At 40.8% G+C, this 21290-nt stretch overlaps 2 protein-coding genes and 7 non-coding genes across 17 annotated transcripts in view; 1 reads left to right on the top strand and 8 right to left on the bottom strand.

Moving 5' to 3' along the window:
* Window positions 1–7628, top strand: part of CEP295 (centrosomal protein 295) — a 43213-nt gene extending 35585 nt beyond the window's left edge. For all 3 annotated transcript variants that reach the window (XM_015621772.2, XM_033516134.1, XM_015621762.1), the window contains 7 exons: window positions 1469–2106; window positions 2778–2951; window positions 4127–4244; window positions 5103–5303; window positions 5535–5643; window positions 6140–6239; window positions 7101–7628. In XM_015621772.2, coding sequence (XP_015477258.1) covers window positions 1469–2106; window positions 2778–2951; window positions 4127–4244; window positions 5103–5303; window positions 5535–5643; window positions 6140–6239; window positions 7101–7148 — 1388 coding nt within the window. In that variant the 3' untranslated portion in view covers window positions 7149–7628. The remainder of the gene's footprint in view (window positions 1–1468; window positions 2107–2777; window positions 2952–4126; window positions 4245–5102; window positions 5304–5534; window positions 5644–6139; window positions 6240–7100) is intronic.
* A 917-nt stretch (window positions 7629–8545) lies between these two features.
* On the bottom strand, window positions 8546–21217 carry TAF1D (TATA-box binding protein associated factor, RNA polymerase I subunit D). 7 transcript variants are annotated; one of them, XM_033516137.1, is made up of 15 exons: window positions 21173–21217; window positions 20766–20837; window positions 18704–18958; window positions 18155–18599; window positions 17724–17899; window positions 17111–17168; window positions 16520–16809; window positions 14893–14941; window positions 13609–14182; window positions 13211–13258; window positions 12349–12385; window positions 11963–12029; window positions 10225–10291; window positions 9329–9391; window positions 8546–8667 (listed from the first exon to the last, which is right to left on the bottom strand). In XM_033516137.1, exons 3-7 carry the CDS (start codon window positions 18943–18945, stop codon window positions 16654–16656), a joined length of 1077 nt encoding a protein of 358 aa, XP_033372028.1. In that variant the 5' UTR covers window positions 18946–18958; window positions 20766–20837; window positions 21173–21217; the 3' UTR covers window positions 8546–8667; window positions 9329–9391; window positions 10225–10291; window positions 11963–12029; window positions 12349–12385; window positions 13211–13258; window positions 13609–14182; window positions 14893–14941; window positions 16520–16653. The 7 variants fall into 7 exon arrangements, with proteins under 7 accessions (XP_033372028.1, XP_033372030.1, XP_033372036.1 ...); XM_033516139.1 differs by lacking the exon at window positions 21173–21217 and having other exon boundaries at window positions 13609–13739; window positions 14038–14182; window positions 20766–21153; XM_033516145.1 differs by lacking the exon at window positions 21173–21217 and having other exon boundaries at window positions 13609–13683; window positions 14038–14182; window positions 20766–21153.
* LOC117245350 lies at window positions 10446–10583 on the bottom strand. The gene has a single exon (XR_004499982.1). It is a non-coding gene; the product is annotated as a small nucleolar RNA SNORA8 (small nucleolar RNA).
* On the bottom strand, window positions 11324–11455 carry LOC117245355. Its single transcript, XR_004499988.1, has one exon. It is a non-coding gene; the product is annotated as a small nucleolar RNA SNORA18 (small nucleolar RNA).
* LOC117245348 lies at window positions 12114–12188 on the bottom strand. Its single transcript, XR_004499977.1, has one exon. It is a non-coding gene; the product is annotated as a small nucleolar RNA Z40 (small nucleolar RNA).
* LOC117245351 lies at window positions 12864–12995 on the bottom strand. The gene has a single exon (XR_004499984.1). It is a non-coding gene; the product is annotated as a small nucleolar RNA SNORA1 (small nucleolar RNA).
* LOC117245349 lies at window positions 13379–13517 on the bottom strand. Its single transcript, XR_004499979.1, has one exon. It is a non-coding gene; the product is annotated as a small nucleolar RNA SNORA8 (small nucleolar RNA).
* Window positions 13831–13957, bottom strand: LOC117245358. The gene has a single exon (XR_004499991.1). It is a non-coding gene; the product is annotated as a small nucleolar RNA SNORA40 (small nucleolar RNA).
* Window positions 15076–15147, bottom strand: LOC117245362. The gene has a single exon (XR_004499996.1). It is a non-coding gene; the product is annotated as a small nucleolar RNA SNORD5 (small nucleolar RNA).
* Window positions 21218–21290: the final 73 nt, after the last annotated feature.

Here is a 21290-nt window from a genome sequence, read left to right as displayed (position 1 = left end):
AGTTTATGATTAAGTTAACTGCAGCTTATAGCAGGAAAAAATATTTTTTAATGTTTTGCGGTTAAATTTAAATTAACTTGATCTTTCATGTAATTTTAAATTCTAAAAATTCTAAATGCAGCCAATACCAATCTAAACATTTCTGGAGCAAGAATCAGGTGTTTCAGTGTTTCAAGATGCTCCAACAAAAAGCTGAACACCCAATGTGGCACAGTAATTTAAGTAATAGATGTAGTTATAATGTAAATGTTATTGGTCAGTTACATTTGTGACTTGTGAAGTAATAAATGCTAGAAGAGGTTGACACTTCAAGACATTTGTGATTGCAGTCACAGCAAATAGGATTTAGGAAGTTCCATGCTAACTTCAGACCATTTCTGTTTCTGTCTAAATTGCTTATAGACACAGTCTTGATGGTTTAACGGCAAAATCTTCCCATCTCTTAAGTGTTTTTATAATCCCAGACCAATTATTGTTGTGCTTTAAAAGGAGGGGAAAAATAACACAACAGGCTAAGCAAGTAAAACCTATTTTGGATTGTTCAAGGAAGGCTGATCTGCAAGTGCATCATCCAGAGAATTTTCTGTTGATGGCTGATGTTGCACTGTAATTCTTCCCTCCCCATTAACAGCTATTTATCAGCAGACAATATTCTTTATACATGTAAAAATAGATATTTTCTGTGTATCAAAAAATGCAAAAAAATGTCTGAGGGAAACCATTAAAGGTTTCTGTGGCACTTTCCATGAAGTGTATAAAAAGGCTGGTGATAGCACAATGATGGAGTCTGTGTAACTGATTTTATCAAACTTAGGACAAAAAAAAAAAAAGAAATTTAAACAGCACTGTTGTCTGTTTGGCAGGTGCTGTTCTGCTGAAATGCCTCCCCAGTAATTAATGTTGATACCCAGTCTTTCTCTTTGCCCAGCCTTTTCTTGAAAAATGGTATCTTGACTTCTGTGCTCAGATAAAGAAAGATCATTTAGGGTGCAATACTGTACCTTGTAGGAACAGTAGTCTCTATTCCAGTTTGAATGTTGCTTTCTACTTTGAAGTTTTTCTGCCCAAGTAATGGTGTTTTGGATCATTTTCTTTGTGGTTTAGAGACTTTGTTGCAGGCCCAAAAGAGACTCAGAGGACTTCCATTTGCAGAGTGTGAGCTGTAAAATACTCTGACTTCCAGTGTAGTTATGTCAGCACCATCACAAAGCCCATCCCTAAACATGCTGCTTCTAAGAAGCACCAAAATGTGTTGTTTCTTGAAGTTTTGTGTACAGTGATGCAATAATTTTCTGTAATGTTGATGGTATTATGTTTGAGGAAACTTAAGTAGTTTTTTAAACAAAATTTTCTTCCTGTTTACTAGACTTTTGTTATACGTTACTGAAAAGTCTTCTTATAGAGAGACTTGAAGTGTAAATGCTGTTTTGTTAGCAAGAAGTTTGACTTCTGACAATTTTTGAAACAGGATCTGAAGAATCTTTTTACCCACTGCAATTAGAATCTACTTCGAGTGATGACTGTCAGAACACTGATCAGCCAGGGGATATAAACACTGTGTCACAAAGACCTTTTGAACAAACCCTTGGAATTAGAGACAATGAGAACTCTATTTCACCTGCATGTGGATATGAAGAGCTGTCAAGAAGTATAGGATGTATTAATCTCCAGTGTTCAGTGGAAGATCTGCAGAATGAAAGTCTGATTCACCTGGAAGAGCAAAACTCATTTTACCAGCTAGGTCCCACACCAGTTACAATGGGTGAAACTTTCCCTCAGCAGTTAGTAAAAGAGACTGTGTCTTCTGAAAAATTACCTCTGGAGGCATTTGATAAGAAAAAGCATGTGAAGCTTCCTGAAAAATCAGTTCATGAAAATGAAGTAAATAAAGCTGTGGAGCTGCATTCTCAGTGCAACATGGATATAAAGGAGCCAGATCAAAGCTTTCCAGAAGGACAAGAATCTCTGGGGGTTCTCAGAGTAGCCAGCTTGGAAGACTCAGACATCCATTTGCACACTGTTGTACAACAGAACAGTTCTTTATTCCAAAGACATGAAAAATATTCTCATCCTGTGCCCAGAAGCTTATGTCATATTCCAGTCTGGGTGAGTAGAACAGATATCCATAAGCAGGGGTTTTGTTGTTGCACAAATATCTGATAATATCATTATTATATCAACATGATCATATTTCAGATAATATCTGAAAGCATGGCAAATGTTGATTTTTACAATTCTAGTTCCTGTTTCCTGGAGTTTTGCCCTGATCCTTCTTCTGGACCATAGCACTGAGATAATTAGCAGTAGTTTAAATGAGCTGAGTTCCCACAATGGTTGGAGGAGCTGTAGCATCCCTACTGCCTCTCCTTCTCTTAGCACCCAGTGACAGAGCTCATGCACCTGGGTACATAGCATGTGTGCCTCACTGAACAGCCCCTGGCTCCATTTAGAAGCCTGAAGGGGGTAAATAAATTAACCAAAACATAAGCGAACTTAAAGAAATAGCATTGATGTAGCTTTAAAAAAAAAAAAATTGCCCTTGAACTAAGTAGTTTAAACTTACAGAGAGCAGATTTGTAGTTGTTTGGCTACTTTGGGTTGTTCCAGTTTTTTGAGTTCTGAAATATAAATGTTCTTTCTGTATTTCATTTACTACTTGGGGCAGGTTTTCTTCTATATGTTAAATGAGCTTCCTTTTCTGACAACAGTTGCTATTGCTGAAGATACTAGGTTTTTACTTTTTTCTTTACTGATAGCTTGATTGATTTATTTTCTAGGAGACTGAGTCAGGGCATGGTATTATGGAAGAACCTGAGCTCACTCTGATAAGCTCCAATGACATCAGTATTGTAGAATCAGACATGGAACATCCTAACAAAGAGAAAATTAAGGAGGATGCAATGGATAACTCAGTATGTGTGGATCAGTCTGAATGTAATGCTTTTACTGAGGTAAGCATTATCTAATGTGATAGTTCTGTTTTGAACTTGTATTAATCAAAATAAGGAGAAGCCCCACAGTAGCACTTCACCCACTGTTGCAAAACAAGAGATTGTTGGGCTCTCCAAGCTTTATAATTGCTTTGGATCATCTTGGTTTGATGTTGTGTTTTCCAGAGAGATCAAATAGATCCTAAATTTGGGTTATTCATTAGAATCACTACCTTGTCATATTGATCTAGATAGAGTTTGGGAAGACTTGCTGCAAAAAACAAAACCATCTTGCTGGTGTTTGCAAGATGGAATTGTATCTTATTAGATAAATCTGAATGAGTGTGCGGAATAAAATGAAACTACAAACTAAACAGGAGAAAAAAGGAGAAAGCCCCTCACCTTGTGAGGTTGGAGCCATCCAGGCTGACACAGCAGTTAGAGGCTTATGGATGGGGAAAATTAATCAGCTCTTCATAACTGCCACACTTAATTAACCTGTGGTGTTCTTTTTGCTGCTTGCTTATATACAAAGGCTGTAAATTGCAGAGGGGTGGGCTGTAATGTGACAGTAGTTTGGGTGCTGAAGGACTGATGCAGAACTGAGTAATCTGTGTCTGTTAGATGAATAGATTAGATTAAATCATGCACTAATTGCAAGAGGCATCTAGGGAATTCCTTAAAGTGTTTAAGGATGGATTTTTATCAAGTAGTTGATACATGGGTGAGGTGGAGGTTGGCAGTTGGAGGCTGTACTGCTGCAGTGGGTGTCATCCACCTCTGGGAAAAGGATGGAAGAGACAGAGCAGGAAGACAGTGATGGGGGAGGACCAGAGAAAGCAGGAAGAAAGGAAAAGAAATTGAATTTCAGGCCTGTATTAAGAACCTGGCAATTGAAATCCGGTGGGCAAAAAGTCTTTAATGGATGTTCTTTGGGTTTGGAGGTGGGGGTGGGTGTTGTTTGGGTTATTTTGTTTTGTTGGTTTGTTTTTAAGTTTTGAAAAGTTTTTAGAAAACAGCTTTTTCATACCTGTTATTAAGATCCATTTCTGATTTTTCTATGCATCATGCATAAAGGCAAAAGCATGTTTTTTATTTGCATTGAGTCTATGCTAGTGGTGCAGTAGTACTGCTTCACTCAAATATGTTGTCTGTGTTAAGCATTTCCAATACAATCAATGATCCTTTTGAAACAGGAGAGAGAATTTTTACCACTAGCTCCAGATACAGATTATTCAGCATTCATAAGGCCTGACAGTTCTCCCAAAGCCCAGAGTCCCAGTGAGGATCACTGTCCATCACATCAGACTGCAGGTAATTATGTGGTACTTCAATACAATGAAGTTGAAAGTATTTTTTAGTATTAAAATAATCAACAATTTTTAATGATTTTTATGATTTTAATTTCTGATGATTAAAATCATCAACAATTTTCTCATTTGGAAAACTTACTTTTAAGTTTTTTAAAAGCTGTTTTTACTTAGGCAAGTGCATCCTGCTGTTCAGACTCAGTCTGTAGTACCTTTGACTGAGGTTTAATGTGTGTCACCTGGACTTGTCTCTTCCTGGGCCAGGTTCTCATAAAACTTCAGAATCTCTACACTACCCTTCTTTGGTGTTGTAATGACTTAATTTTGAAAAAAATCTGTATTGTTTTCTGATTTGTTGTCATAGTTCATGTACCTTCATTTGTTTCTCATTTTCTGTTAGTCCCCCTACAAGTCTGTAGCCAAAGAATTATACAATTATCCTTTCCCCCCCTGCCTTATTCTGATGATAATCTGGAAGAGTAGTAAAATACTGATTTTTATTTTTTTTTTGTCCAAGATGAACTGCAGTAATGTGAAGGTCAGGAATTCATGGAATGTAATTGTGTCAGGGACTTGTGAGGTCTTCAGCATGTTTTGATGCATCCAGATGCTTTTGGTGCAGTATTTCTCACAGCATTTGTGAGAAATCTTACATCTCACAGCAGGGCAGACCTGCTGGCCATTACTAGATTCCATAGGTCTGAACTTCTGCTGGTTCTGCAAGATACCTCATTGTTCAGTGCTATTCTCCTCATACCATTTACAAAAGTACTCAAGCACATTTTAGGAGAAGTACCTTGAAATGCATGACTTGCTGCTCATTGTTAACAGTGAGAAATGGAAGACTTCTTTTCTTTCACAGTGATGCTACTGGAATTTGCAGCTACACCCGGAAGTTTACAAAAATCCTTTTTAGAAAGAAAGCAAAATTTCATCCAGGAATCTCTGAAAAGAGTAGAAGCAATAAAAAATAAGGAGAGAGGAAATGAAAAGCTGGAAGCAAGAAAGCTTCAAGGAGGAAAGTCTGTGAATTTAAGAAGCAGACAGGAGTCTGGTCTCTCTGGTAGGTTTATCTGAGGCAAGACACAGCATTAGGTATCCCTTCAATTGATGTTTATATCAAAGAATAGAGATTTATTTTAACTCAGGATGTCATCTCTGTGGCTTCCATTCTGCTATCTTGTTTTGGGTTTTGTCATGTCATTTTAAAATCTTTTTAAATCTCTCCTGGTTTTGAGTTAGCTGAACTAAAGATTTAAATTTAAGATATGTTTGGCTTCTTTTTTTCCCCTAGGAAAAAATGGTGCACTTGCCAATCAGTTGAAAAAAGTAGGAGAAGTGAAAGTATCTTCTCCAGAGAATAGGAAGTCTGGAGAAATTGAAATGCACCAGCGTACATCCAGGTATTGCATAAACATAAGTGGGAGAAGTTTAATTAAAAAAAACCAAAACAAAAAAGTAGGTAATCTGTGATTTGTGCAAGCTGCTGCTCAGTCTGTGCCCTTTCAGCTGGACCCAGTGCTGCTTAACATTGAACAAGTGGGAGAGGAGCCAGGTGTGTAGGTGTGTTTGATGCAGGGACCTGCTGGGAAATGCCCTTGCAGAGGTAGCACTAAGGTCACCTGCTGAGGCAGCTGTGCCACTTAATGCCAAGTTCACAGTTGCACTTGGGCATGTAGGAGCAGTAACAGGCAGCAAGTGCAGCTTTGAACAGGGAGGACATTTGCCTGATGCAGCTGAAAAAGAATTTGAAGTGATTCTGGGTTACTGGAGAGTGCAGTCAAATTTTCCCATTTGCTAACAACTGAGCCAGGGCCAGCTCTTAAGCTTGTTAACCTACTCCATCTTTGCTCCTTCCTCCCTGCCCAGACACTAATGGTGTTTTTTCTGTTTTCACAGACTTTATAATCAGCTTGCAGAAGTAAAAATCAGAAATGAAGAAAAAACAAGGCGAGAAACTTATGCTAAAAACAGAGAAAAGGCTAAAGAGTTTCAAAAGGTAATAATTTGCTTGTGTCCTCTTGCCCTCTGGTCTCATGATTTCACTGAGCTTCCAGTCAGAGTAATTGAGATGTGGTGTGAATGGAGCTGAGATGGAGACCCTCAAACCAGTCTGGATGTTAAGTGATACCATTGGTACATCCTATGTAAGAATTCACTTGTCAACAACTGAGCTCAAGTTTTCTTTAAAAAGCATGTATGCCTCAGGCTGAATTTTTCTGTGACCTGAGCTTGGGCAAAAACACTCCAGCTGCTGGAAAGCCTTTGGCAAAAGAATGGCAGCCTTTCTATTAATCCAGACTTGACCAAATTTCCATTTTAAGGCAACATTCTGGGTTTGGTGTTTTTTGGGCTGCTTTGGCTACCCTAATTAGATACTGGGCATGCCCAAATGGTGCAAGAATCTTGTTGGGGTTTTGATGGCAGTTGCTGTGGAACAGGGTTAACAAGAGGCCTGGATTTAGCAATTCTCTCATTTCCCTGCTGGGCCTGACAACTGAAAGGAAGAAAATGCTTGATAATCCTGACAGGCTGTGACAACTGTGCGGGATCCAGGTCCAGTTCCTGCCTTTAGCCCCAACCACCTCATCTGCTTTGTGGTGGAGGCAATTGCTGCCCTTGTTACATTGCTTTATAGATGCCATCATTAACAGAGAAGAGAAATAAGCACCCCTTCCCCCCTGCCCTGGAATCTGGCCTCTTTGGAACAGGGGTGGCATTGCACTCACTGCTGTCCAGACCAGCACTGCCCCATTGTGATGTTCTGCTTACAGGCACAGTACCCAGGCATGCTGGCTTTAGGGCAGTCACTTCAGCTTCACCTTCAGTACTGTAGTCTCATGGTTTGTTTTATTTGTAGAAAATGCTGGAAAAATTGCGAGCCAAGAAGACTCGGAAAGCACCATGACAGGCAAAGACTTAGAGCAACAAGGACAGAGTGGTGTTGGTACCATCCAGGCCACTGAGGGGTGCCGCCTCAATGGTGAATTGTGATGCCATTCAGGAATCCTCAGCTTTTAAGCTGTAGGAAAACCACAAGTACCCCAAAATGCTGTAGTCCCGTTCAAATCTCACCACAGCAGCAGATGGGACTGTTTGTTTTTTCATTGTTTGTCTCAGATTGAGCTACTGGCCTGAAGGACCTTTCTTATGTTAATATTTTAAAGAGATACTAAGTTTTGTAATATACATGTATAAAATGTTTTCAAATGAAGTTTTAAGGTTATTTGAATCCTTCAGTGATAGGATATTTCTTCTGTAAAGCTGGATCTTAATTTGTTCTTTACACTCTCTGATTTAAGAAATAGTTTCCTGCAGTCACAAGGTACATTTTAAAGGACTTGGACTTGAATGGGAGAATAAAAATTTGTTACTTCTTCCAAAGAGAGGTTTTCTATCCGTTTTCTGAGCCAAGCACATCAGGACAAATTCAAAACTTGACTTTTGCTGTAAACCTAATTATTAACAGGTGCACTACCGAGGGCTTTTCATTAATGCTCATTCTGGTTAAATGCACCACAGCAAATCATGGCATAGTTGGGGGGTGGGGAGATCTTTAAAGGTCCTCCGGCCCAATCCCCCTGCAATGCTTAAAGCTCTATAACGATTTCCCTGGAGCCTTCTCTGCTCCAGGCCAAACCCCAACTCTGAGCCTCTTCACAGGTCCTCCAGTCCTGTGCTCATTTTTGCAGCCTCTAAATCTGCTCCAAGGGAACTCTTAGAAAGCAGATTTCTTGTGAATTAACTCCACTTCTTTTCACCCCTTTCTGTCAGTCAGGTGCAGTTGCATGTACTGCAGCAGTGCACCATAAGCCACAACCAGCTTGTCAAACTCCAGAGAGTCAAGTGGAGGCTGTTTGTAATTCTGGGATTAGCAGAAGAGCATGGAGAGTCTCAGCTTCACCATGGCAATTGTGCAAGGGCTGCTGAGGCTCATACACATAAATATTTTTGTTCTTCTCTCAGAGTATCAAGGAAGGAGACCAACACTGCGTTCTGTTACCAGCAACTCAGTTGATTGATCAGCTGCCATAATTTCCTCAACCCTTTGTTGTCTTTTCAGTGCAGAAACAGGAAGTAACTCCAGGCTGCAGTACAGAGCCCCCAGTTTTATTTAAATGCTGTGATATTCTGTACAGAATAAGGAGGGCTTTGGTACAGGTGAGTTCAGTGATGGGGAAGTGAGGGAAAAGACCTGATAAAGCCACTTCAGTCACCTCTCTACTCTCAGTTTAGCTGGGGCTTCTACAACACTGAACAGGCACCTTCACCACAGCTTCCAGGAGGACAAATCACAACATGCACTACTATTAAAATGAATGTTTAATTCAAAAAAAACTACAATGAACACTCTAGAGAAGGTTCTTTCTTCATCTGGAACAGCTGTGCAGTTCTTTGCACCAGGCTTGCAGCAACATCACCAGGATCTAAGGGAGGAAAAATAGCTATTAGCACTTTCAATCCAGATAAAAGCAAGTTTTCTAATATCCCATCTAAACATCTCCTAGCACCACTTGAGGTCATCTCCTCTCATCCTATTGCTTGTTAATTGGCAGACCAACCCCCACCCCAAACTCCTGTCAGGTGGGTGTACAAAGCAGACAGAAGGTTCCCCCTGTGCCTTCTTTTTTCCCCAGCTCCCAGCTCCCTCAGCTGCTCCTCTTCAGACTTGTGCTCCAGACCCTTCCCCAGCTCCACTGCCCTTCTCTGGACACACAAGCAGCAACGTGGGCTGCAAGCCTGCTCAAACCGTAACTAACAAACCTTTCCATAATGTCACATGCTTCAAATTCTTGCTTCAGAGTGGAACTGAGTACTCTCTCCTCTACAACAGCATCAAAAAACCCCAAAGGCAGCAGGATAAGGCCCATTTCCAGCCCAGGAGGCCTAACTACTAGAGGTGTTATCTCCTCACATATAGACCATAGCACACATGAGTGTCCACGGCATCCTGCACAGAGGATTTCAATATGCGGTCACCGCGTTAAGAGCTGCTGGTTTTTCAGCCATGCAAACCCTCTTTGAAGTGACCTTCAATTTCTTTACAGTATCAGCCTTTTTTGTAAGTCCTCTTGCCTTCACACTTACTTTTGTAGCTCCCACGTGGTGTTTCTCATCCCCCTCTGACACACAGCAACTTGGCAGCAGACCCTAGGAGTTGGAGTCAGGTTTGGTTAGTACAGGTTTGATTAGTGCACCTTGGGTGTAAATTGCATGGAACAGCCTTTGGTACAGCCTTTGTCTCCCTCTTTTGCTTCTGTTCCAAGAGCCACCCTCTCAGCAGGAGCTTCAGAATCCAGTCTATAAATCTCCCAACTCAAACTTTTGTTCCCCTATAGCTTCTGTTTAAGGTGGCCAAGGATACATCCCTACACCTCAGCAGGAACTTGCTCTTACCAGCAGAAGGGAATATTGTGTCCTAGACTTATGTTGAAAGCTTTATTCCCAGCAGACTTGGTACCACACAAATGTGTGGCGACACAGGAGAGTCTGGTGGATTTGCTTTATGGTCATGTCCACAGCTCACCAGAAACAGTAACATCCCAGCAGCCTTGGTAATGACCATACTCCTCTCACTGCTCTTAGGGGACTTCACTCAATAACCCAGCTGCCCATCTTTTCTAGTGAATCCATCCTGCTGATACATAAGCCAAGCTGTGAACAAGCCTGAAATATGGCAAGCTCCAAGTTCTGATGAATTCCTCACAACCAACAGCAGTCTAATTAAGACACCAGTACTACAGATGGCTGCACAACTGTGACAGCAATTTAAAATATGTATACACACACAAAGGAATGACTCACAGATGAGTGATCTACTCAGATACTGCCAACACCTGCAGTGATCTCTACCCAGCAATCTCTGGCACTACATCATTTCTACACTTAGTTCTACAACAGTTTAATAGTTCCCCATGTTTACAGTCATACAAAGCTAATATACCAGCTGTGAAATAGTATGGAACTAGTAACTGAGTGCTTACCTGTCAAACAGATTGCTTCCATTTTTTTAACTCGGGGCAGTTTACTCTGTTCTGTATCATCAGACACCTGGTTAGAAAGAATTGCATGCACTTGCTGAGTTCCAGAGGCCAGTAGAGCCAGTTGTCACATGGATAATCAAAATGAAGACAAATGAAAATGTCTATTTTCATTTGTTACATGAAAATAGAAAGTAAGTACACTGAAGTCTCTGAAGAGATTAGACTGTTTTAGCAAAAATACCAGGTTTAGCAAACAGCAGAATGAAAACCAAGGACACCAAATGCTGCGCTGGTGTAGCACTGCTTTTTGACCATCCCACCAGGAGAAAGCTGCTGGGTGCAGGTACTGTAACACTGCAACAGCTACACACCACCCCACAACCACAACAGCTGAATTTTACATGAGCTTCGTGCATGCACCACAGGGTGTCAGGGACTAAAAGGTACTCTTCACCAAACTGCCATGCAGCTGAAAGGGAAAACAGACTAACATGAACAGCATGGAATTCTTCTATGTGAATATTTATACTTTTTCCAGAGTGCTTTGCTTCTTTTACTTTAAACTCTTTGTTCTACAGAACAGAATCCAGGGATTTCAACAGTATAGCGGTAAACTGGCTGAGCTGCTCAGAAATTAACTCTTTAAACCCCATACTTGAATAAATAACCCAAATATTGCTGCTCAGTATTTAACTGTAGAGCACCTCTTGATACAAAACAAAAATGAACTTTGCAAAAATGCAAAGTTCATGAAGTTACTTTACAGCAGACATCAAAGTGCTGTCTCTTCTTATAGCCACTGAAACAAGAAATAATAATCACTCCTGCATGATTAAAGGAGGAACAGACTGAAGCCATTTAGAAAACAAGCAGCAAACATTGTGTTACAAGTCAGGTGCCTACACAAAAGCCTGGGCCAAAGACTAAATTCAGCCTATGTAATTCAGAAGGTCAGTTGCACCCAAGTCTCAGAACACTGACTTGATTCCAGCCAAGCTTTTCCACATGAATGACTTTTTGTTTTGTATCCCAAGCATGTTCCAGAACACCTAAAAGGAGAACACTGGCCATCCCCACATTCCTTGGAATCTACTCTAAGATTTGTCTTGCAGTTTTAGCCCACAGAGCTAACAGGTAGTTAAGTGGGTAAAGCCAAACCACAAGTTTATTCTGTGAGGCGTTTCCAACGACATGAACCTACAGAAAAGATCCCATCGGGATAGACCTCAACACTTCTGATACTATTAATTACCACAAGAGATAAAAAACAAGCAGACTGGAAAGAAATTTGGTGGATTCCAGTGTCATTTTATGTTTTTCAAGACATTTTGAAGAAAGATGGTAAAGATACACTAGCACCTCCTTCATATCATCAAGTTTTTAATTACAAGTTAACATACCCAAGAAGTAAATGTTAAAGGGAATTAACTACAGAACTCTGCAGAATCCTCACTATAAATTTCCTACTAAGTGTAACTTTCTGGTCAGTGCAAAACTATCAGTTTAAGCAGTTAACCTGCTCACCTCATTTTTACCTGAGAAATCGATATGAACATTCTTTGGGCAAATTTCAGTTAGAATAAATTCTTCCCATAATAGAATGAATGAACCAGTAAGATACAGTAGTGTAATGTTGACAACAGTCCCTGAAACTTTCACAAATTAGTAAGCTTGGTCTGAGAGGCTTCTGGCCTACTGACAACCAGAGCACCTCGTTCAGGAAATATGTCACACTAACCCTCAAATCAGCTTCAGACTTCTGTGAAATGGCATCCTGCATTTCTTTCTTCACTTTCTCTAAGGACCTGCCACCAGAAAAAAACAAGTAATATTACAAATCAGCATGTATGTGCATACAAATCAGCAGAACCTACAACAGTACTCATTAGATCTGTTCAGAAAGGCTCTTCTCACTCACTCTCTCTTCAGAGCAGTTGAACATTTTGCCAATCATCACAACAATTTTCTCACAGCATTCTCAAGTCTGAGCAAGATAAGCTCTCATGTTTTCTGAAACACTGGATTTTCTCAGTAAGAAAGGAGCAGCAGTATAAGCAGCTCACCAAGTTAAAGACACGTGGCTTAACTGAAACAGACAAAGGTAAAAAAAAGTCACAAACTTACCAAGATGCTGGTTCAGACTGGACTTCAGGTGCACTTCCTAAAATAAAGTAAATTGTTGTATCTAAGTAATACTTTCAAGTTTCCTCAGTATTTTAGCAGATCAAGACTTGGGTGCTTTTATCTCAGTATGAAGCCAGCCAGCAGTCCAGTTACACTGGCTGAATACTGATAACACAAAGCATTTTATCTGCAATCAAACCACAGCTCAGTTTACCACAGAGCTACCAACAAGATCTATCTGCAGTTGAAAAAACTGGAGCACTGTGCCACTAAAAGGTAAAACTAAGGAAGTTCTCACAAAGAAGGCATGGAAGAGACCATTTTAGGACACCTTAAAAATATCCTTTTTAATAATCTGCAAGAATTCAGCACTGCAAGTATTTTTCCTCTACCTGCTAATTCTACTTCTTTTAGTACACAGGATGCAGAACTGAAGCACATCAACTCAAGTTTATAGTTATATTTCATAGCAGCTGCATTTTTAAGTACATTTGCAGAATTGTCCCAGTAAGTGAACTTGTTACAGGTCTCATTGTCACCACTGCAATTAAGTGTACAGCGAGGAAAGCAGAACCTGTTACTCTTCTAGCCACGTTTTCCAATTCAGACACACAGCAGGTTGTGTCTAGCTGCTGAAGAACGAGGCATAAAAACTCCCCAATGTCTTTAGAACAGCCTGGGTTTTAAGCCTAGACAGGTAATTTGGAAATAAACCTGTCTCTAGTGGTCATCTGGAACCTGGATTTGTGTTTCAAAACAGAGTACTTTTTTTTGTCAAAAGGCAGCTAAGAAGACTTCAGCTTTTATCTTCATACAACTACCTCCACGTAGGAAAAAAAACATCCGTTTCCTCAATACTTACACTTGTGTAGAGGTTTTCCAATCTGTTCCACACATCACAGGAATGCCCCTTTAGGAAAAAATATTTTGGAACAATGTCACTAGTTTAACTATACTTTTATCCCGTTAAAAGTTTAGCAGTTCTTTGATATTGTATTTGAAAAGTTTCCCACTAAGAAACACAGAATCTATTTGTTTCAACAGAAATACCAAGTTTAACCAGCACATCTGCATGAAAACCAACGATGCCAGCTGTTGAAGTACTGTAGCACTGTTTTTTGAACACCACATCAGGAAGACACTGCTGGGTGCAGATACCATACAGTGCACAAATTAGTCTGATACTTGCTGTGGGAACAGCACTACACTGAAGAAATCCAACAGTCTTATGCTGAAGCTCAGAAGTAACACAAAGCTCACCTCTTTTGCTACACCATGTTGCACAGATCTCCACCCAAGTAACGGATTCCTGAATGAGAAGGTCAGCAAACAGCCCTAAGAATTCAAGAGATCCCCAAAAAGTTACAACTGCTGCTGCACTGTGTGCTCATCTGCAAAGATACAACCAAACTACACTTCTGAAAATTTAGACCAGATTGATCAGTATTTGAATGAATGAATGCTATTTGAGGCTATGCAAATATTGTCCCTTCATATAAGTAACACAACTAATACATTAATCAGCTGTGAGTTGCAAAAGAAGGGTTTTTTCTAAGCACTAGGTTCCAGGTTTTTGCCTACAGCGAAAGACAATACCTGATCAAGTGCTGGAACAGACTGAGCACGTTTATTTTTTTACTACTTTTGAAGCAGAATTTGAAGCCACTTCCCAATTGACCATATACTTACTGTTAGCAGTAGAGGAAACTGACAGTTACCCCTGCTTCCAGTTCTAGAGACAGGTAGCTTGAACCCAGGTAATTGTGGTGAGGAGTTCAGAATCTCACATACCCTCCTCCTCAGAACAACCCAATGTGCGTGTGCAGTTCTCTACCTACAGTAGCAGCCAAGTGAGATCTCTGTTCCCATCTTGTAAGGTTTCCCTCCTCACCCACCCTCAGCTCAGTGTCAAAGGGGTTTTCCTATGCTGTATCCTTACAAGGTGCTTTCTTCCATGCTATTTCCTACACTGTCCCAAGCCATGCAAACTTGTAAGAAGCTTTCACAGCCACATACATGCAAGACTACCAGCTGCTCTCTGCTGTCCCTCCTGTTCTTGCAAAGAGAAAAGAATTAAGATAGAATTTTACCACAGGGAAGCCACCAGAAGCTGCAGCTTTATAATACACCCTAGCACAGAAAGGGTGGGTCAGGCACCACGAAGATACTGAGGGGAAAGTATCCCTAAATCTTCAGCAGAGAAAATTCCAAACAGTGTTGCCTAAACCAAATCAGATAATGTTGCCCTGCAGTATTCAGTATCAGGTAAAACTTTCATTTTTAACAAAAACTCCACTTTGAAGTATTCAAGAACTCAAGCTTTTGTTGAAAGAGAGGCTACAGGCTCTAAATTTGGTCGGACTGATGAAAGGTATGCAGCACTGAACTCATATCTTGGAAGCTTCACATACACAGGCTGCTCAGCTGGGGAGCACTGTAATGTACTTTAACTATGGAGCACTTGCTTTATAAAAATCTTTTGTGAAATAACACAAAAAAAAGCTATCTGAAGAAAACAAAACTGAAACTCAAGTAACAGCTTACCTTGTGCAGCAAGAAAACCAAGTATTTCATCTTCCAAAAGCAACATAAACTAGAAGAGAAAGAAAAGCAAAGTGCTAAGAACTGTCATATACAGACAAAAATAACTGAAGACTCCCAAAGCTAGATTTCAACAATCAATTTAACAGATGTAATAAGCTTAATATTCATGTATATTTATCCAGTTCTAATCAGAGTTGAAATTTAATTTGTATCTGAGTCACCCAGCAGCTGAACACCCAAATTCATCACATGAACTGCAGAATGAGCAGGACTCCACGTGCCACTCACTATGCCCTACCAAGAAAGAACCCTTAGATCCCAGATGTTTCAAGCCATTGAGTATTTCTCAGGGACACACCTGGAAGAATTACATTTAGCCATTAATTCTGGACAGGTTTTAGTTGTGACCTTCAAATGCTGAAGTAATTTTTGCAGTCCTAGAGCTATCAAGCTGCATTTGGGCAACTTCCTTTACTAAGGTTTGGGACCCTAATTCAAGCATGTAAATAACACAGCTTGACTTACTCTCAATATTGAGCACCTACTGCAAATCTCCTCAGACTGTCAGCTGCATTTGAAGGAAAATTAACCAGCACAAAGACAAAGCCTTTTTCTAACTACACACTCGTTCAGCACAGATTACATGCTGAACAGCTGTCAGCTAGCTGCTGACAGCAATTTGGTTAAGGGTAGCTGAATGAGGCCTTGAGTTGACTAGTTTTTAAATTTCGCTGACACAAATGAACATTTTAAACATTTATTAGTTCAGCCATCAAAACTGCTGCACAGTAAGATTCAGTGATATCCAGACCACTTCTAAACACTAGCCATGTTTCATACTGACTTAAAAACCTTTGAGAGAGGCATTTGCAATTGGGCAATGCATGGTAAGTACTGTCCATAAAGAGATTTTAGCTTCTGCTAAGACATATTCACATCAGAAGCCATTCTGGACAGAAGAGGGCAAGGGGGAAAAAGTAATTTTTAACCCAAGATTCACTATACTGCTACTGATTATACTTACATCAGCTTATTGTGTTAGATTAAGGGCAGAGAATTAGTTTTCTGAGAAGTTATTCCACACGGAATGAACAACCTCAATAATACAAAATTGGATTTTATTATTGTTCAAATGCATTAACCACATTTTGCAACAGGCTTTTGTCAAAGTTGACCAACTACTTCTCCATTTTTATTGGCACTTGACTTGCATTAAGCTTCAGTTCTGTCTTCAACCCTTCAACTTTTAAAGTATTTCAAACATGCACCTTTAAGGCAGAAAAACAGATCTCTCAAGTATCACCCAAAAAAAAATCTGCTAAAGAAAGGCACCTAAACTGCCCTTTTAACTTGAGCATACAGATGTTTGCATGCTCTTCTATATATATACTTTTCTATCCTGTGCTGTTAAAATATTTAGAACCTGTCTTCCCATTTTTCATTATGTAAATTCTATGATCCATTGGTTAAGAGAAGTCAAGTTGCAGAAGCCAGGATTTCACCAAGATCATCAGCCACTGAACCAGGTGTATTGATCAAGAATAGCACAGAAGACATTTAAAAGCTTAGCAGGAGGACAAGTTATTCTGTTTCTGTAACTGTCTCAGACACAGCTCAATATACTCACAGTAAGCCAAACGTGCCTAGGCAGCTGTGTGGAGAGCTCAAAACTGACTCCAGACCAATGTTTTAAACCAAAAAGGTTCATGAAAGAGGTATCTGAAGAACAACCACTGCCACCTCATTTGTTCCATCTGCTTTTCACCGAGGTGAGCCTTGCAGAGGCACCGAGTTGTCTTCAGCACCATCTTCTTCATCCACTATTTCAATCACTTCAGGTGGTTTTGCACGTTTTCCTCCTGGCTTTGACTTTTTTTTACTGGGAATTGTGCTACTTAGAATGAAAGAGCTGTTCTCCTAAGAAAATGGAAGACAGAAGTAGTCACAAGTCTAGTTTCAAAATACTTTGGATTTTAGTAGTAAATTTGCAGTTTTAAAGAACTCCACAGAGAACTGCAGAATTCCTATACATTTCAGCATTACATTAAAGAGAGTGTGGACTATCAACCTTCTGCATTAACAGATCAGGATTCACTGAGGTCACTGTTAACTCTGGATCTAAGCTCAAGAACTAAATACCAAAGACATTACCTACCAATTCTTTAACTTTGGAACAGAAAGGCTAGAGTGTTTCTGAAGGTCAAGAGTGCTTACTTACCACTATTCTGGCATCAAGTTGTTCCTGAGTATCAGAATTCAAGTTGTCCTCATCATCCCTGGAAAAAAAAAATTAGATCAAACTGTGTACTTTTATAGTACCTTAAAATGTGTAAAAGCTGCAAGCCCTTAAGTGAGCAGTAACTGAATAACAGCATTGTACTTTTATACTGCCTTTTAGGCTTGCTGAAAGTTATTTACAACAGCAAGAATTCCTGCTGATTTACCAGTATTTTTGTTGCACTAAGCTAATTTCTTGACCCTAAAGACCAAAGATGGCACTTTGGTTTTAAATAATGCAAAAAGATATTAAAAACTATCCTTTAGTCTTTATTTCAGAACACTGTACTTTATTTGGGATAACATTAGAAGAGTGCATTTCAGGAAATACTTCATTTCAATTTCTACCAACAATTATTACTCTTCAGATCAAATTAAAAATACTTCCTTCTGTGAGAACTTTTAAGTCACATCTACAAATACGGAATCCCAAGTGGTAGAGTGCTTTGTTTCCAGAATAAAAAATGCTTTCATAGGTTAAAAGGACAGAACAACTGAACTTGATACACATACACATTTATGTTAGTTAAGCACAAAAGTCAAGATAAACTTACTCTGTCTCCTGAATAGGGGAAATGGGGCCTTCGTCATCTAAGTATTTGTGTTTCCGTAACACCACACACTCTTTTTCTAAGTCGTCACTGGCCTGAAGGGCTTTTAAAGCTTTTTTAAGATGCTCCTCATATTTAAGCACTTCAATATACTTGAAAAATCCCCTTGCAGCTGCTTGCTGTAGAAAAAAAAATCTCAGTAAGATTTTATGATTCACAAGATTCACATTAAGAACTGAATTGTAACATTCTATCAATACTCATATATATTCTTGTTGTGTTTGCTTTTAAAGTTATTAAACCTACATCAAGTGACCTGTTAAACGCAACTAAAACCTGTTTCTTTGTTTTATTCTAGCAGAAGCACAACGTAGTCCATTTCAATTCAACTTTTAGACTAAGAAAATATTTATCCTACAAAACAGAGGACTTACCTCATAGCCAAGAACCATCTTTAAGGGAATATGTTTCTTCCCATAATGTTCTTCAACAAAAGGGAATTGAAAACCTCTGTCCAAAAGCCTCCTTTTTTGTTCCTGAGGTGAGGCTGTCAGGGGGGGCCTCCCTGTGGGCATCTGTGTGCTCTCATACTTTTTCCTTTTCTTCTTTGAGTGAATTTTGTATTTTCGGTGAGCAGCTGCTTTGAACTTCCTTCCCCTGAAGTGATAGGCAAAAATGGCCTTCAAATTGAGTTTTGACTTCTGCTGCTTGGAACCTTCCAATGATTTCGCTGGACTTTGGGGAGACAGAGAAGAATCTGAGGAGCTTTCATCACCACGTACTCCTGTAACAGATTCAGCTTGCTGCCTTGAAGATTGAGATCTCCTTTTCTGCTTTGAAGTTGCAATGGAGCACTCAGGATAAGAAGCAGAGACATCACTAAAGAAGAAAAAAGTATTTACTTTCAAAAGAAGGTACACTTTTATGATACATTAGACAGGTTTTTCCACAGGAAAAATTCTGAACTAGAGATAAAAACTCACGTTTCTGAATCACTGCTAATTAGTAAAACCTCAGCTGAAGCTGCTGATGATTTAGACATGCTGTTAGGATGATCTGAAGACTCCCCAAGAGCAGCCCCTTTCTGCCTTGACTCCGAACGCTGTGTTCCTGTATTCCTTTGCCATGAATACACCTCAGATGGCTCCCTCTGCTGATGGCTGATCAGTTCTTGAGCATCAGGGTAATCAGAGCCAGAAGCATGGGATTCATCTGTATCAGTCATGTTTCAGTTTGCCCTAAAAAGCAATGAGAATTCAAGAAACTAAATAAAATTTAACACTAATCAGGTACCAAACTTTCCTCTACTCCACTCATGATCACAGGGTATTTACAAGAACAATCTTGAGCAAACCTGAACAGAGATTCTCCTATGACTCATGACCAGTTATATTCTTTATATTAACATTTAAGTCACAGCCACTAACCTAAAGATATTCACAGCAAAATTGAGATCAGGTATTTTTTAAAGTCTTTTTAGTTCAGCTCCTGCCCAAAGGAAGGCAAGAATCAGTAGTGCAACAGATTGTTCAGAGACTTACTGAGATTAATTCTGAATGTTTTAACCCTCTCCCTACTAGAGGTAAGTTTTCCTCCAAAAAAAGCACACATCCAAGTAGGCAATGGTATCATATACTTGTCATATCATACATAAATACTTGCTGTCATTTAAAACCTTTAAATTAATCCAAGACAGTGTCATCATGAGAAGCAATGCCATCTTCCCTCTTGTTTTTGTGAGCTGTCAGTTACCTAAAATCTGCTCTTAACAATCCATCACCCATTTGTTCACTGGTTATCAATCATAATAGAGACCAGCCCCAGAATTAAAATATTAATTTTCACTTGAATCTGCAAGACAACACAATCCAGCTCCTCAGTGGCCCAAATCTATACAAAAGGGGACTAGAACATACAGCAAAAGAACCTGGTTTTCCTCTGTGACAGCCTGGAGTTATTTTACCTGCTTGTTAATTCACTTACTAGCCCTGTAGAGCCGTACCTTTTGTAAGTTTTTAAAACTCATCGTAATACTCAATATTATTTCAAATGGAATTACACCCAGTTCAGTATCTGAAGACACTATAGGAGAATTCATCCAATGTCCTCACATAACCTGCAGCAGATCATTCTGAGGGCACATGCAAGTCAACCAAAGGATCAGGCCCAGCCAGCCTGAATTTAGGAAAGGCAGGTCCCAACTGACCCACCAGATCTTCTATGACCAGGTGACCCACTTAGTGGATGAGGCAAAGGCTGTGGATATTGTCTGCCTGCACTTTAGTAACGCTTCAGACACCATTTCTCACAGCATTCTCCTGGAGAAACCACCTGCTCATGCCTTGGATAGATGCACTGTTCATTGCACAAGAAACTGAGAGGGCCTTGACAGTGGTGAATGGAATTACATCCAGCTGGTAACTGGTCATAAGTGATGTTCCCCAGGGATCAGTGCTGGGGCCAGACCAGTTTAAGTCTTCACCGACAACTTTAAAAAGGGGATTAAGTGCACCCTCATTCAATTTGCAGATGACACCAGTTTGGGTGGGAATGGTGACCTGCTGGAGGGCAGGAAGGCTCTGCAGCAATGTCTGCACAGGCTGGATTGATGGACTGAAGCCAGGTGAATGAGGCTCAGCAAGGTAAGGTGCCAGGTCCTGCACTTGGGTCACAGCAGAAAAGGCCCTGGGGGTGTTGGTCAACAGCAGCTGAACAAGATCCAGGGTGTGCCCAGGTGGCCAAGAAGGCCAGTGGTGCCCTGGCCTGGATCAGCAATGGTGTGGCCAGCAGGAGCAGAGCAACGAGCGTCCCTCTGTACTCGGCACTGCTGAAGACTCATCTTGAATGCTGTGTTCCACTTTGGGCCCCTCACAACAAGAAAGACCCTCATGCACCAGTTTCACTATGCCTATGCGGGCACATCAATAACACTAATACACGCAAGGCCTGACAAACACTAAGGCCAGAAAGAAAACCAACCAACGCCAGAGCCAAGACAAAGGCAGTAATGCCACTCGGACCGCACAGGCCCTGCCTAGTACTCACAAGTCGCAGCTCAGCATCCTTCGCGGCCTCTACAGCAGCTCCGGCCTGAAGCGCTGAACAGCACGCAGATCCCTTACGGAAGAAAAACAATCATCTAAACTTGCTGAAGAACCTGACAAAGGCGCCAGGCACACCGCTCGCCCACATCGCCAGGCTCGGATGCCTGCAGCGCGCTGCGGCCGGCACCACGGGAAGGCCTTTCGAATGCGGGCAAGCGCCAAGTCACCGTGGGCCGGGGGCACCCCGCCGGTACCGCTACCGCGGGCCCCTCACGCACCGCCGCCACACGCCCCGGTCCTCGGGGCACGACTGCGCACCGCCCGGACTGTCCCTCTATGCCCGGGTCGCTCGGTCCCGGGCCCCAGCAACGCGGATGGCGGCGGATCCGCCAGCCCCGACCTACACACCTGTACCCGCCGCCGCCCCAACGCAAAAGGCAGGCTCCTCCCGCCCCGTACCTTAAATAGCGCTGAGCTCTCGCGAGAGGCGCGCGGGCCGATGGGAAGGAGGGAAAGGAGGATGGTG

This window comes from Parus major, chromosome 1 (genome assembly GCF_001522545.3).
Source record: "Parus major isolate Abel chromosome 1, Parus_major1.1, whole genome shotgun sequence".
In the NCBI taxonomy this organism is placed as follows: Eukaryota; Metazoa; Chordata; class Aves; order Passeriformes; family Paridae; genus Parus; species Parus major.
Note: the sequence above shows the minus strand (reverse complement) of the source record. Positions and strands in the feature narration are given on the sequence as shown.